Raw genomic sequence first — 12,149 nt, forward strand, 5'->3', positions numbered from 1 at the left:
TTCTCAAAAGACGTCCAAAGGTTCGTAAAGAAGACCCCACAGATGCTCAAGGACCATGCTAAGGTCCCAAGCAGGAGGATGAAACTGGACCTTCTGATCCTCCAGCTTGAAGGCTTTGAGCACTGCTATATGCTCTGGCACCTTGGATATCTGTTTGACCGCCAGAACAGAGTTACAAGCTGACGAATAAATCCATATAGTGTTGCCCTTGAGACGCCAGGACCTAAAGAGAAGGAGGAACTCTGTGATGAACCGAGGAGAAACGTTCAGCAGGTCCTTTCTGTACACAAAACTTCTCATAAGACATCCACTTATCGATCTTCTGGAAACTCGATGTGCACGAGCAATAACTTTAGCCACATGCAGAAACCCTTGGCCAACTGGTGGTGGAAAGGCGTATGTGTCCCGACCCTCAAATGACAAGGACATGGTGTTGACTGCCCTTGCCTCCGGATCTGGAATGGGAGACATGTACAACGGGAGCTGGATTGTTGAATCAGGTCGTAAAAGGGTCAATCAGAGGACAGCCGTAATTGAGACAAAGCAGATGAAAGGCTTCCACATACAGCAATCACTCCGCTGTGGATGGTTTGAGTGGACGTGAAAGAGCGTCTGCTAAAATGGTCCTGCACCTTGGAATGTGCCAAGCCTTGTCTGTGATGCCGCCACTGTCATTAAGGAAACTGGCTGACAGGAACGTCTGTTCCAACAGCTGTTTGGATATGGCCGTTTCTTGGTTGTGAATCAACCACACCACCATGGAACTCTCCAATGCTGTCAGGAGTCTGGTGTTTCGCAGTAACAGCCTCCGCTATAATAACTGCATGTAGCGCCAAGTTGTTGGTAAATTTCTTACCTTAACATATGAGTCGCAACGCCAGTTCTGGTAATAGTCCTTAATATATGGGTAGTTCCAGATATCTAGACAACAAGGCGTCTAGAATATCTAAATCCACATAATCTGTAAGGATTACTTCTCATACCTGGTATAAGAAGGTTGTCAGCCACAAGAAAGGTGTAAAAGTGAACATGGATCTGAGTAGAATCTATTAGAGAATCCCGAAGGTGGTTGACCTGGCACTTTTTCCCCGTCAGATTCAGTAAGCAATAAAGCACAAGTAAGAATAAGGAAATATATGTAATTCTTACGATAAAATTGATATTTTTTACCTATCCTGACTCATGAGATTAAGCCCTCCCAACCATCCCCTCTCACCACTCAGGCTTCCTTGTAGGCCTGTGTAGAAGCATATATAGCAGGGAGTGAGATTTGGTGTGTGTATGGTCACGTTGGTGCTTTTGGCAGGAAAAGGGAGGTGGCTCAAGGTGAGTGACTGAACGTTCTCTTCTAGGGAATCTTAAGGGATTCATATTTCCACCGACTGTTCCGAAGGAAGGGGTGATAAGCAATAAAGCATGAAGGATAATAAAAAATGTCAATTTTTTTTATAGTCCACGCTTGCAAGGGAGGGGAGATCATGTAACTTCTGTTCCTGTACATTCATCAATACATGAAGTAGCCATTCTAGAGAATGACAAATCAAAGACTGTCCGATCTCTCTTAAGCGGAGCTTGTGGTAATATGCATAAGACCTATGGTAAGATAAGTTACAAATATTATAAATATGCTGTCCAAATCTTTTGAAATTTTCATTATAATTTTGAATCATTTCAAAATTTTTGTTTTTCTATATGTTGATGTGTTTAGGTACTTTCTAAAATTAAGATCAGAATCTATGCATCCAAAACACACAAGCAAAATTTGTTGTGTGTGTGTGTGTGTGTGTGTGCATGTGTGTGTGTATGTGTGCGTTTATCATTAACATAAACAAAACTAAGACACACATTCAGCCAGGGTCACAGAAAGAATTTCTAACCTTCTCAGCATCGATGATCTCCATGATGTTCTCCTTGAGGTACTTCTGGAACACGTCACATGTCACCTGACATGCCTTCTGTATCGTCTTCTGCTCAGGCTCTTCTTTTGGGGCCATGATATATGCCATCGGCACACTGATGTCTGACTAGAATGGAGACAAGGCAACAGAGTACATTAATTAAGCTTTTGTGGCAGATGGTATTGCAATAGTTGCCTGCTTTTGGAATATAGTATCTTGATGGTTGTCAACTGTTGTTGATGCTTGATAATTATATCAATTTAGGTGAAAGAAATGAATGATGCATTGAATTTAGTGGCAAAGTTGGCCATTTCCCTATCTGTTGCAACTCATACAAAGGGAAATAACTCAAATCAGAGCTAATTCAGGCAAATTCAGTTCAATTTTCTGACATGAAATTTAGCTTCATTTCCTTGTAGCAAACTTGTGATCTGTTGATTGGGTCAAAAAAAGTGTGTGTTCAGGTCACTGCACAAGTTTTACAAAGGATTAAAAAGGAAACGTCCATGCTGACTACTGCATACATTTCTTCCCATAACTTAACAGACCACGCCTCGCAAGTCACACACTTGCCTTCCTGCAAATGGTAAGAGTGGCAGTGGGGTAGCCTAGTGGTTCAAGCAGTCTAACATCACCTTGAAGACCCGAGTCTGACTGTCCCATATGGGTACAATGGGTGAAGACAAATTTCTGCCTTTGCTGGAACAACATAACTCCATAATTTAATACCATCCTCATTAACTGTAGAGGATGGTATACATACCTTCTCAAAGCCTGCTGTCTTGAGCACGGCCCTCCAGTCATTCATGAAGTCCCCAGGGAATTTATCTTTGCTGAACTCCCCTACTATCTTGCCCTTAAACAGACATTGGAGAGAACATGAGTCAAAACATTGAAATTTAAAAGTTTTCTTCTCAAAATACCCATGTTTTTCTTAATGCACAACCATTATCAAAGAGACATCTACTTAAGTACAACCATCTTGACTCCTATGAATCCTCGATTAGCTTGTTGCTTAATGCTACACTCGACAATATTACAGCTTGATTAGCTTGAGCTGACAAGTGAACGTCACTGCATTGCATGACCGTGTCACAACTGGTTGGGTCTATTATTGTGAAAGGTATATCAGGTCCAACTGAACACGCTGTTAAGTCAACCAGATAATGGAGAATTGTATAGATAATGATATAGATAAAGAATGGTATAGATAAATGGCATACCATAAAGAATGGCATAGATAAATGGTATACCATAAAGAATGGTATAGATAATGCGCTGCAGATAAGTATAAAAAGGACTTTAACACAGTCATGTCTATAAGAATTCATCACAGGTATGAAGGGCAATACCTTTCTGCTGTCGGTGATTGACGCTGTCAGCTTGGCAAAGTTAGCCTTGTCTTTGTCCGCCTGAAAACAAGAAAAGATAATCAGTATTACCATGGTAAAAGATATATCTTACTGTTACCGACTCATAAACACATACATATAAGTGCTTAAGACTGACCAATATATTTCTATATGTTTCTGTCAGGCAATATAGTCATCAAATCATCAGACCCTGTTTTTATATACACAGACCCGTGAAGGTCCATGCTTGCCATAAAAGACAACTAACGAAATCAGGTGGTCAGGCTCACGGACATGGTCAACACATATCATCGGTTCCTAATGTTGCAGATTGATGCTCATGCTGTTGACCGCAGGATTGTCTGATCCAGACTCGATTATAATTATAGACCGCTGCCATGTCTCTCTACTGCTCTCAACGAATGACTGCAGGACTTGATTTAGTACCTTGTTCCTTACACTAGTGTAACCCAATATTACAAAGTGCAACCTAGTTGTAAAGTTTCGCTTGTACCAGGTGCAAGTCAAACTGTGAGTGGGTATACACATCTGAATAAAACGTCTAAATAACTGCATCCACATACTGCAATAAAATGAGTGCAACAGGGTTTTTACTTGTGCAATTAGGTTTTTATCTTAGGCTGCACCTGGTACAAGTATGTTAACATCTCTTAAATCAAGCCCTGTTTTGATGTAAACCTATGGCTACACAAAGCTACACCTTTCTTAAAGTGTTTCCTTAATAAATTACTGAGCCAAAGGTGCACCAGACTTCAAGTGATTGAGTGACAAATGCAAATTGAATCATTTCCTTGAACACTGGTCTTCAAGTATGGATACATGCATGCTATGGCAGGTTGGTAAGTGTGGAATGCTTTAAATTGAGAATCAACATGATCAGGACTAACCCATATCCCAAAGCAATGAAAAGTAAAAATCAAAAGTGCTTATAGAGAGCTGCCAGGGCCTACACTTTCAAAGCTCTCTTAGTAATAAATTGTCATAAGTGCAATACATTAACACTAACTTACCACTGTCTTAGCGCTAAGAAAGCTTTGAAAATCTAGGCCCAAGACACATTACAAAGGAAGCACTAGTACTTTTGTTGAGTGCGATATGCGATTTGAACTGTGAATCTCTCAGGCAACTGACTGCTAGCACACACAGTCAGCCATCAAACACACTCAGCCACCAGTTTCAATATGTCAGATGAAGTAACATAATCACACTCACCTTGTCTCTGGTGAGTAGTTTGATCGGTGGTACACCCTGGTCATTCTCCTTAGCACTTTCCAGTTGACGTAGGAAGTCAATCTTCTTTTTGCTCGCCAGGATGTAAATTCTGCTCTCGCAGAACACAATCACAGTATCTGTCAACTCGTAACCAAACAGCCAAGTCTGCAACAACAGATTTATACTAATCATTCACATATCAGTTACAAGTATAAGAATGAACAAACTTTCTGGATAACAACTTTTTATTTTGAGAGTGAGTGAGTGAGTTTGGTTTTATGTCACTTTTAGTAATATTCCAGCGATATCACCGCCGGGGACACCAGAAAATGGGCCTCACACATTGTACCCATGTGGGCAATCAAACCTGGGTCTTCGGCATGACAAGCGAACACTTAAACCACTAAGCTACCCCACTGCCCCTATTCTGAGAGCGAGACATGAAGATTAACAATCTTGTTGTCAAGCAGGAATGATGCCACTGATGAAATTAGTCCCTTAATTCCAAGTTAGTCACTGTAGGTGATTAGGGTGGATTGACAAATGCTGATACCTGCAGAGCTGTGGACTTGGAGTAGACAACATCTTCATCCACACCTACTGCTGTTACAATGGCATCTATCTTTGCCAAGCTGTCATCTCCTGAAGATTGCTGAAATGAAAGTACATGCTTTACAATACATGGGTTGTTTCATAGTATTAAATGATAGAATCATACATACATACATTAACATTTCACCTGAGAACAAGGGCAAGAAACATTACTGTGGCTTTATGCATTAATCCAAATCCACACCTTACTGTTTTCCATTCATTCTAAAAAGCTAAGCTAATATGAGTACATAAAATGACACTACTTTCCAATAACAACAATGCTAAGACAAAGTTTATGCTGGTAGTTGTTGGTGCCTGAAGCCATAACAACCACAACGTCATAAAATATCACGATGTGAATAGCCCAAGCATGAGCAGATGAAGAAAAATAGTCATCATGATCATCAAACTAATGTGTAGACTTATGTCTTTTCCTCTGCACGTTCAAAAGAATATAGTTGTGGATTAAAGCAGAAACATGACAATAGTCTCAAACACTTTTGGTAGAGAAAGATATTAATACCATGAGTCGTTTAATTTGTTTGCTGTGGTAATAACGTTTTGTGCTGCATGGTATACTAATACAACTAGAAAATCATGCTCCAAATTCCAAAGAAGCTACCTTGTTATATTCATATGTGGCATTCACTACAACTGTAACCACTGCTATGAGAGATTCTCTAAATGGACATTTCTTCAGTCTCACAACTGTGTGGTAGAGCTTGGAAATATCAACGTAGTGTTGGATAATTATTACCATGATTACTGCCGCTGTCAGCAATTTTTCTACTGCATCACACGCATCTGAATCATTGTCTCTGCAGTGTTCATGAATAGCGTCTGACCCTCTAACAAATCTGGCAGATTCACCATTGGTCAGATAGAAATCACCAACCCACCAACCCGAGTGTCTGACTGAATATTTCACAATGTCTTTGTGTGGAGTTATTTGCAGCATGTGACACTTGTTTGCTGTTTAGAATTTTTATGTTTGTTATCATATAATGTTAATAATTACAATGCCAATTGTAAGAAATGTCAAATCTGAAAGGTTTGTTTAACTTTATTCTGTGGGTCCTGTGAATTTTTAGTGGGTCAGACTGAAACTTACAGGACCTAATGTCCTGTTTCTTTGAAAAACCATCGTGAACACTGCTCTGGGCCTGGTTAATGATAGGTTGATACAATAACGCCCATCACCATGTCTGACACTGCAACAATGTAATTTTGTCACCTCGCAAACAAGTGCCAGGAACCTCTCTTGTACCTGCTCTCCATGGGAGTAATTTGTTTAGTCAACTGACATTTAGACAATAATTAGGTGAACAGATCTACGTTTATTTGAGGTTCAGAGGGGTAAAAAATGGAAGTAATACAAATATACAACCTTACAGAAACTGGAATTCTGGGGGTTTTTTAACAGCATTTAATTCTCTTTAGCAATAGTTACATGAATGCAATAAATAATTTCACATTTGGCACATAAGCACAGTGTTCATCTTTGGCCTCAACTTTAGTGGCAGTTCATACTGGCTGAAACTGGTCGATATGCATGTGTCAGCACTTTTAATCAAACCAAGGAGCATGACATTGTCATGGACGAACAATTTGACGTTTTTGTTCAGGATGAGCAAAAATATCACGTGCTTATCTGGATTTTAGAGATGTTACATTCGTCACAGAAGTCCAAATTCTGTATCAAAATGAGAATGTAAAGTCTGATTGACAACTTACAGCCCAAGAGGTATAAATCCTTTTCATTCGCCTGTAAAAGGCGTCTTTATCCACACGCAAAGACATCGTAATGATGTTGTCTTCGCTGATATGGCGGATATTTCAAGACGGCGGGAGAAAAGGTGCTTCCGGTGCGGTTATGTTAAACTGATGTCGATTGGTTTATACTCCCGTAATATTCAAGACAGCTTTTCCAATTGGTTGAAGTAATGCTTCCGTAAACATCATGGCGGTGTGCGTAGCAGTAATTGCGAAGGAGGTGTGGAGGAAATCTTTGACAATTGCTCTCATTTGAGAACTCAATTATATTTGTCGTTTAATACATCGTCTACTAACATTGTTTTAAGAGTGTGATTAATACTGCTAGTTTAAAGGCGCTATATTTCAATCAGGCTTCAATTTCAGGATGACCTACCTGGTGGTTAAGAGTTAATAGTGTAACCAATGTAAAATTCTTCTTGTTTCTAGCCCCAATGTGAATGGATAGTTTACAGTTACTAAGTGCAACTCAGCAACCGCTAAAGTATTGAACCAGATTTAGTCTATACTGAACCAACAAGTAAACACACTTGCTACTATAGGTATTTACTGGCTGTCGAACAGTTATCACCATATTTTTGCGGTGTTTGCAAAATTATTCCGCTATTCGTTAAATTAATGAAACAGAATTAAATAGGATACTTAAAGTTCACATGCAACATAAAACAAAACTTTGCAGTTTCTGATACTTTTCGGTATGCACAAACAAATAATTTAAAATGCCAATTCAAACTATAAAGTTGAAAAACAAAAATGCGATGGAAAAAAGGCTGTGAAATCAGCGCTGGGGGAAAAGGTGGTTTCAATGGCTATGCTATGCTGCACTCATAATGCATGCGCAGTGAATGGGTTCATGGAGCTTGAAACGGTATGCCTGCCTAGAGTATGAGGTCATGAGCAGTAGTCTAATCTTTGTTGTGTACACAAACAAGTAAATAATCTACTCGTTACATAAAATATACATAAAAAACAGCATGTTGATTGTGATAAGGAAACTCTGTCACAGAGAAAACTCAGTGTCTGGTTTATTGTCACCTATTTGTCCACCTGCCTGTCTGCTAATCCCAATATGCAGTGCACAACTTCAAACATTGACCTCATGCAATTTGAAATTAACACCCATCAGGCTTATTTGCCATAAACAAAGCCAACTAAGCATATCGGCAAATGAACCAGAGGCCAGTGAAAAGGTTTTTTTACAGTTGAGTACACACCCACCAGCTCTGACTGGGTTTGGTATAGCAGCTGCTTCATTTTGAAGGCCGTAAACCCAAATACAAAATATTGCGCTTTTCATTTGCAATTATACGCTAATAATTTTGTTAATTTGTTTTTTTCTTAACCAGCAATGCATTTTACATATCATGAATAAGTGTTAACTGTATTTTAATTATGTTTGGATTTTCGGTTGCATGTGACCTTTAATTCGCTATTCACTGATGTGTCAATCCCATGCACTGCCAGTTTGCTCTCATATCGCCTACACCTCATATATCCTACGATGGCCAGTTCTACCTGTTCTAGAACACATAGATCTTGTACAGTGTCTTCGTGACATGACTTACCCATCTATTTACATTAGTATCATTTGATCAACCATGCATGAATAAAATAGTTTGGGGGAATATTTGAAAGGTATAATTTTCTAAAAACATTTCACTTTCTTTGCTATTTATCATGTCTATGGCATATAATGGCAAAACAAAAATTCAAAAACAATTATATATTTTTCCCACCTTTTTCGTAGGTTGAGTCAGTGCTTCCATAAATGAAGCAATAGCCCAAAATAGACCTGAAATAAAAAAAATACCTAGGTTTTTTATCTTTAACGCAAATACACCAGATACTCTAAATGTCAGACAAGCAATTTTGTCACAACACAAAAGCAAAATCGATCGCATGTACACTGTATGTATGAACACGGTATAGTTTAAAATGTATTTTATTGATCAATCATAACAAAGTGGCTGTAATCGTTGTAAACTTCCAGGCAGGTGTACCGCTAATCTGTACGATCATCCTGACAGGGCCCTGACGACCTGAAAAATACTTTCATAAAATCATATCTCATAGATATGCCGAACCCCTTCTACAGACTCCTTTATTTGGTCCTCAAAATTTGGCATATACACGATAATATACTGTAATTGTTCCTGTTCAACTGATTGTGTTTGGTAATGTGCACCACGAAATATTCATTACTGTAAATAGTTCTTTTCTTATATAACGCAATCAAATGTATTTAATACAACAGTATGACGGTCCAGATCAAGCTAAAGGCTGAATGTGAAATGGACTCGTCTCTGGGTTCATGCTGTGTTAAGCAATAGTGACTGCGTGCAGGCATCTTACTATTCTTCATGACATGTTTCATTTGTTTCAGAATTATCCCTTGTTCATCAAAACCATGCCAACGGAAAATGAACTCAAGTTTTATTATACTGTTCATACATCACTAGATGTTGTTGAAGAAAAGATTAGCTCCATTGGAAAAAATGCCAATGACCTTAGGGAGCTATATCTTGGACTCCTGTACCCAACAGAAGATTATAAAGTGTATCCTTCCTAGAGTCCATATGGGCACTATGTGTGAAGGCCATATCAGGTGTCACCAGCTTTGATATTGTAGGAATATTGCTAATAATGGACTCGTACAGTGTGATCACTCTCAGCTTTCCGTGAGTCAAGCAAGTTCTATTAAAATTGCGACATCGGCATTAGCATTGTGACATCACAACTTTGACACATATTGACGTCAAGCGGTATTGCACTTGTGCAGTATTGCTGTAAAAATATTACACTACAGTATCTTCAACGGGCGAGTAATAAAAAATATTGAATGCCCATGGCCTTTGGAAAGCTGAAAGTCAATAGTTCAGTTCCCTGACTCTACAATTACAAACAGTAAAATCTGGTACCGATACTTATTGTTTCTCTGCCTGGTGCTCTGCATTAAGAGTGAGTTTAGTTTTATGCTGCTTTTAGCAATGTCTCAACACTGTCATGATGGGGGACACCAGAAATTAATGATGTGCACATATGTTTTGGGTGGGTTGGTGGGTGGGGGAGGGTTCAGCAATTTTGTGTGTGAACATATATTAGTACATTATGCTTAAACATTATGGGAAGGAGGGTGGGGTCATTAATTTTGCACCTGACATGCAGTGGGCATTGCTTTCTTTGTACATCTATCTCTCAGGACAAATACAGATACACAAGCAAACATGCACATTGCTGTAGTGTGAATGTGATGCCACATCTCGTTTCACTACCTTTCCACTTGACCAATAAAGACCAGTCCAGTGACTGATTGCCCTGTTGCCAGTAGTCTCCTTGACTCCTATCCCAGCTATGGCTATGTGACAAACACCAAGGTGAAGTTTGTTGTGGTTGTGGAGTCATCGAACCTCACGCTAAGAGACAATGATATTCGAGGTGTAAGTCACTCATTCCCATAATACATTCACATTTTGTAACGATCAGGAAATTTGAAACCAGTGTCTCACTCAAGAGGATTGAATAATGTTGCCATTGCTCTACCTGTCAAGTCAGAGCAGCTCGGATGCAGCCACAATTCATCAATCTAACCTGACATACTGTGGTATTTGGTATAACACTTGCTTAAGAATGTAAAACATCTGGTGCTTTTTTGGATGAGGTGCATTCCAGGATTCAAACCAGAATTAACAACCAAGGCACTCTACAAGAACTTGTAAAGTCATCAACCTAACCCGCTCAGTCACCAGAGCTCCCGAAAACACAAAGTCAGTAACTGGTATTTCAGATTACATACTTTATTTTTTTATAGAAACATCTTTAGAAATTTATGCATTTAACACGCCGATTTCCATCATTACCATACTGTGCCTTCGACACGTTTTGGTAGGAATCGTGAACTGTGATGTGTTTCAGATGTTTCGGAAACTTCACCACGCCTATGTCGACATGCTGTGCAATCCCTTTTACAACCCAGGAGAAAACATCACATCCAGGTAGAGATTGGATTTTGACAGGGCTGTAATGCAGTGAATATTTAATAGAAAATCAAGAAGTTATAATTACATTTTTTTCTTTAGTTTGTAAATTACTTAAAACATTAGGCTTGATAAAAGCAATTACATACTTTCAAAACAATATTCTTTTCATTGATGATCAGTGTAAATCTTTAATAAAAGAACGGTTAAAAGACTGAGTTATTTTCTGCTGCAGGAATTTTGAAAATGTTGTGATTTCCATGATGCAACAAGAATAGACTCACCTGTCGTCACCCTGTGGATCAGTGGAGTCAAGAGGCCATACAAGTACATTCTAGGTGCTTGTGGAAGTCAAGTCAGAGTTGAAGGTGCTGGTCACTATCTAGTGTACTAGTCAGTGGATTGTCTCCTGCCTGCCTGTAGTTGCTGACAGGTGTCAGCAACTATCTGCAAAACACTTGCAGACAACTAAAATGTTCCAATTAACCACATGGTTTTTGAAGTGTTACTATTTTTGACTCAACGAAGAACCCATCATTTTCCAAACACTCATATTTACTGTAGTTTCCTTTCAATACAGAAAGAATTTGAATTTCTTTTTGTGAAAGGCCTACATACAATCCTGTGTGTAAGTCCAATTTATTCAGAAGATTGTTTGTAACAGGTCTAATGGTGTCAAATATTAAATGTGTCCCAACTGATACAACATGCTGAACTTTAATGTATAATGGTAGATATTTATTTGTAACGAAGAATGGTTACTAAGGTTACCGATGTCCATGGACAGAGACAAGCTGTAGACATCAGAGAATGATATGACCATAGCATTGTGTACATTGTTACTGACTGGTTTATCTTGAATGTAATGTGTGCAATAGTCTCCTCTTAATAGAGAATTGTAAATAAACATGTTTCATATCTGACCTTCTTCATCTATATTAGCGCTCAGAATGGTTTGTACATTTGTAGAGACCATATTCGTCCAGTTGTTCTGTAGAATGTTGTTGGGTATTGACATCTGCTGACCCTGACACCTTTGGTACCATTATGACATGGACGAAAACTCATTAACATTCACTCAGTTGCATTGCCAACCCTTGAACCGCAATGAAACTTGGCTGATGTGCACACAAACATCATCTGATAGTTATGGACAATAGTTTTATAATTGCCATTTGCAATGTGATGCATCGCTGCTTTATGAAAAAATTAACTGGATACAGGCATTTGATGCATAACAAATTTCCCTGGGGATAATTAACAATTATCGTATCTGATTTGATTCTGTTACATGATGACCAGGGTCATCACTCATGTCTTGAAGT

At 38.8% G+C, this 12,149-nt stretch overlaps 2 protein-coding genes across 2 annotated transcripts in view; one reads left to right on the forward strand and one right to left on the reverse strand.

The window, feature by feature from the left end:
* LOC137258663 (FACT complex subunit SPT16-like) overlaps positions 1-6,950 on the reverse strand; it is a 35,820-nt gene extending 28,870 nt beyond the window's left edge. Inside the window, exons 1-6 of the mRNA XM_067796357.1 lie at positions 6,812-6,950; positions 5,037-5,135; positions 4,484-4,648; positions 3,251-3,310; positions 2,662-2,754; positions 1,878-2,024 (exon numbers count right to left, since the gene is read on the reverse strand). Coding sequence (XP_067652458.1) covers positions 1,878-2,024; positions 2,662-2,754; positions 3,251-3,310; positions 4,484-4,648; positions 5,037-5,135; positions 6,812-6,877 — 630 coding nt within the window. The 5' untranslated portion in view covers positions 6,878-6,950. The remainder of the gene's footprint in view (positions 1-1,877; positions 2,025-2,661; positions 2,755-3,250; positions 3,311-4,483; positions 4,649-5,036; positions 5,136-6,811) is intronic.
* Positions 6,951-7,006: 56 nt separating this feature from the next.
* LOC137257786 (trafficking protein particle complex subunit 2-like protein) lies at positions 7,007-11,744 on the forward strand. The gene is made up of 5 exons (XM_067795217.1): positions 7,007-7,070; positions 9,234-9,406; positions 10,200-10,287; positions 10,763-10,842; positions 11,060-11,744. Exons 1-5 carry the CDS (start codon positions 7,038-7,040, stop codon positions 11,100-11,102), a joined length of 417 nt encoding a protein of 138 aa, XP_067651318.1. The 5' UTR covers positions 7,007-7,037; the 3' UTR covers positions 11,103-11,744.
* Positions 11,745-12,149: the final 405 nt, after the last annotated feature.

This window comes from Haliotis asinina, chromosome 12 (assembly GCF_037392515.1).
Source record: "Haliotis asinina isolate JCU_RB_2024 chromosome 12, JCU_Hal_asi_v2, whole genome shotgun sequence".
In the NCBI taxonomy this organism is placed as follows: Eukaryota; Metazoa; Mollusca; class Gastropoda; order Lepetellida; family Haliotidae; genus Haliotis; species Haliotis asinina.

Coding starts and splice junctions, on each gene's coding strand:
- LOC137257786 (XM_067795217.1), top strand. CDS start 7,038: ATGGCGGTGTGCGTAGCAGTAATTGCGAAGGAG. Junction 9,407..10,199: donor CCAACAGAAGATTATAAAGT/GTATCCTTCCTA, acceptor CTCCTATCCCAG/CTATGGCTATGTGACAAACA. Junction 10,843..11,059: donor GGAGAAAACATCACATCCAG/GTAGAGATTGGA, acceptor TTTCTGCTGCAG/GAATTTTGAAAATGTTGTGA.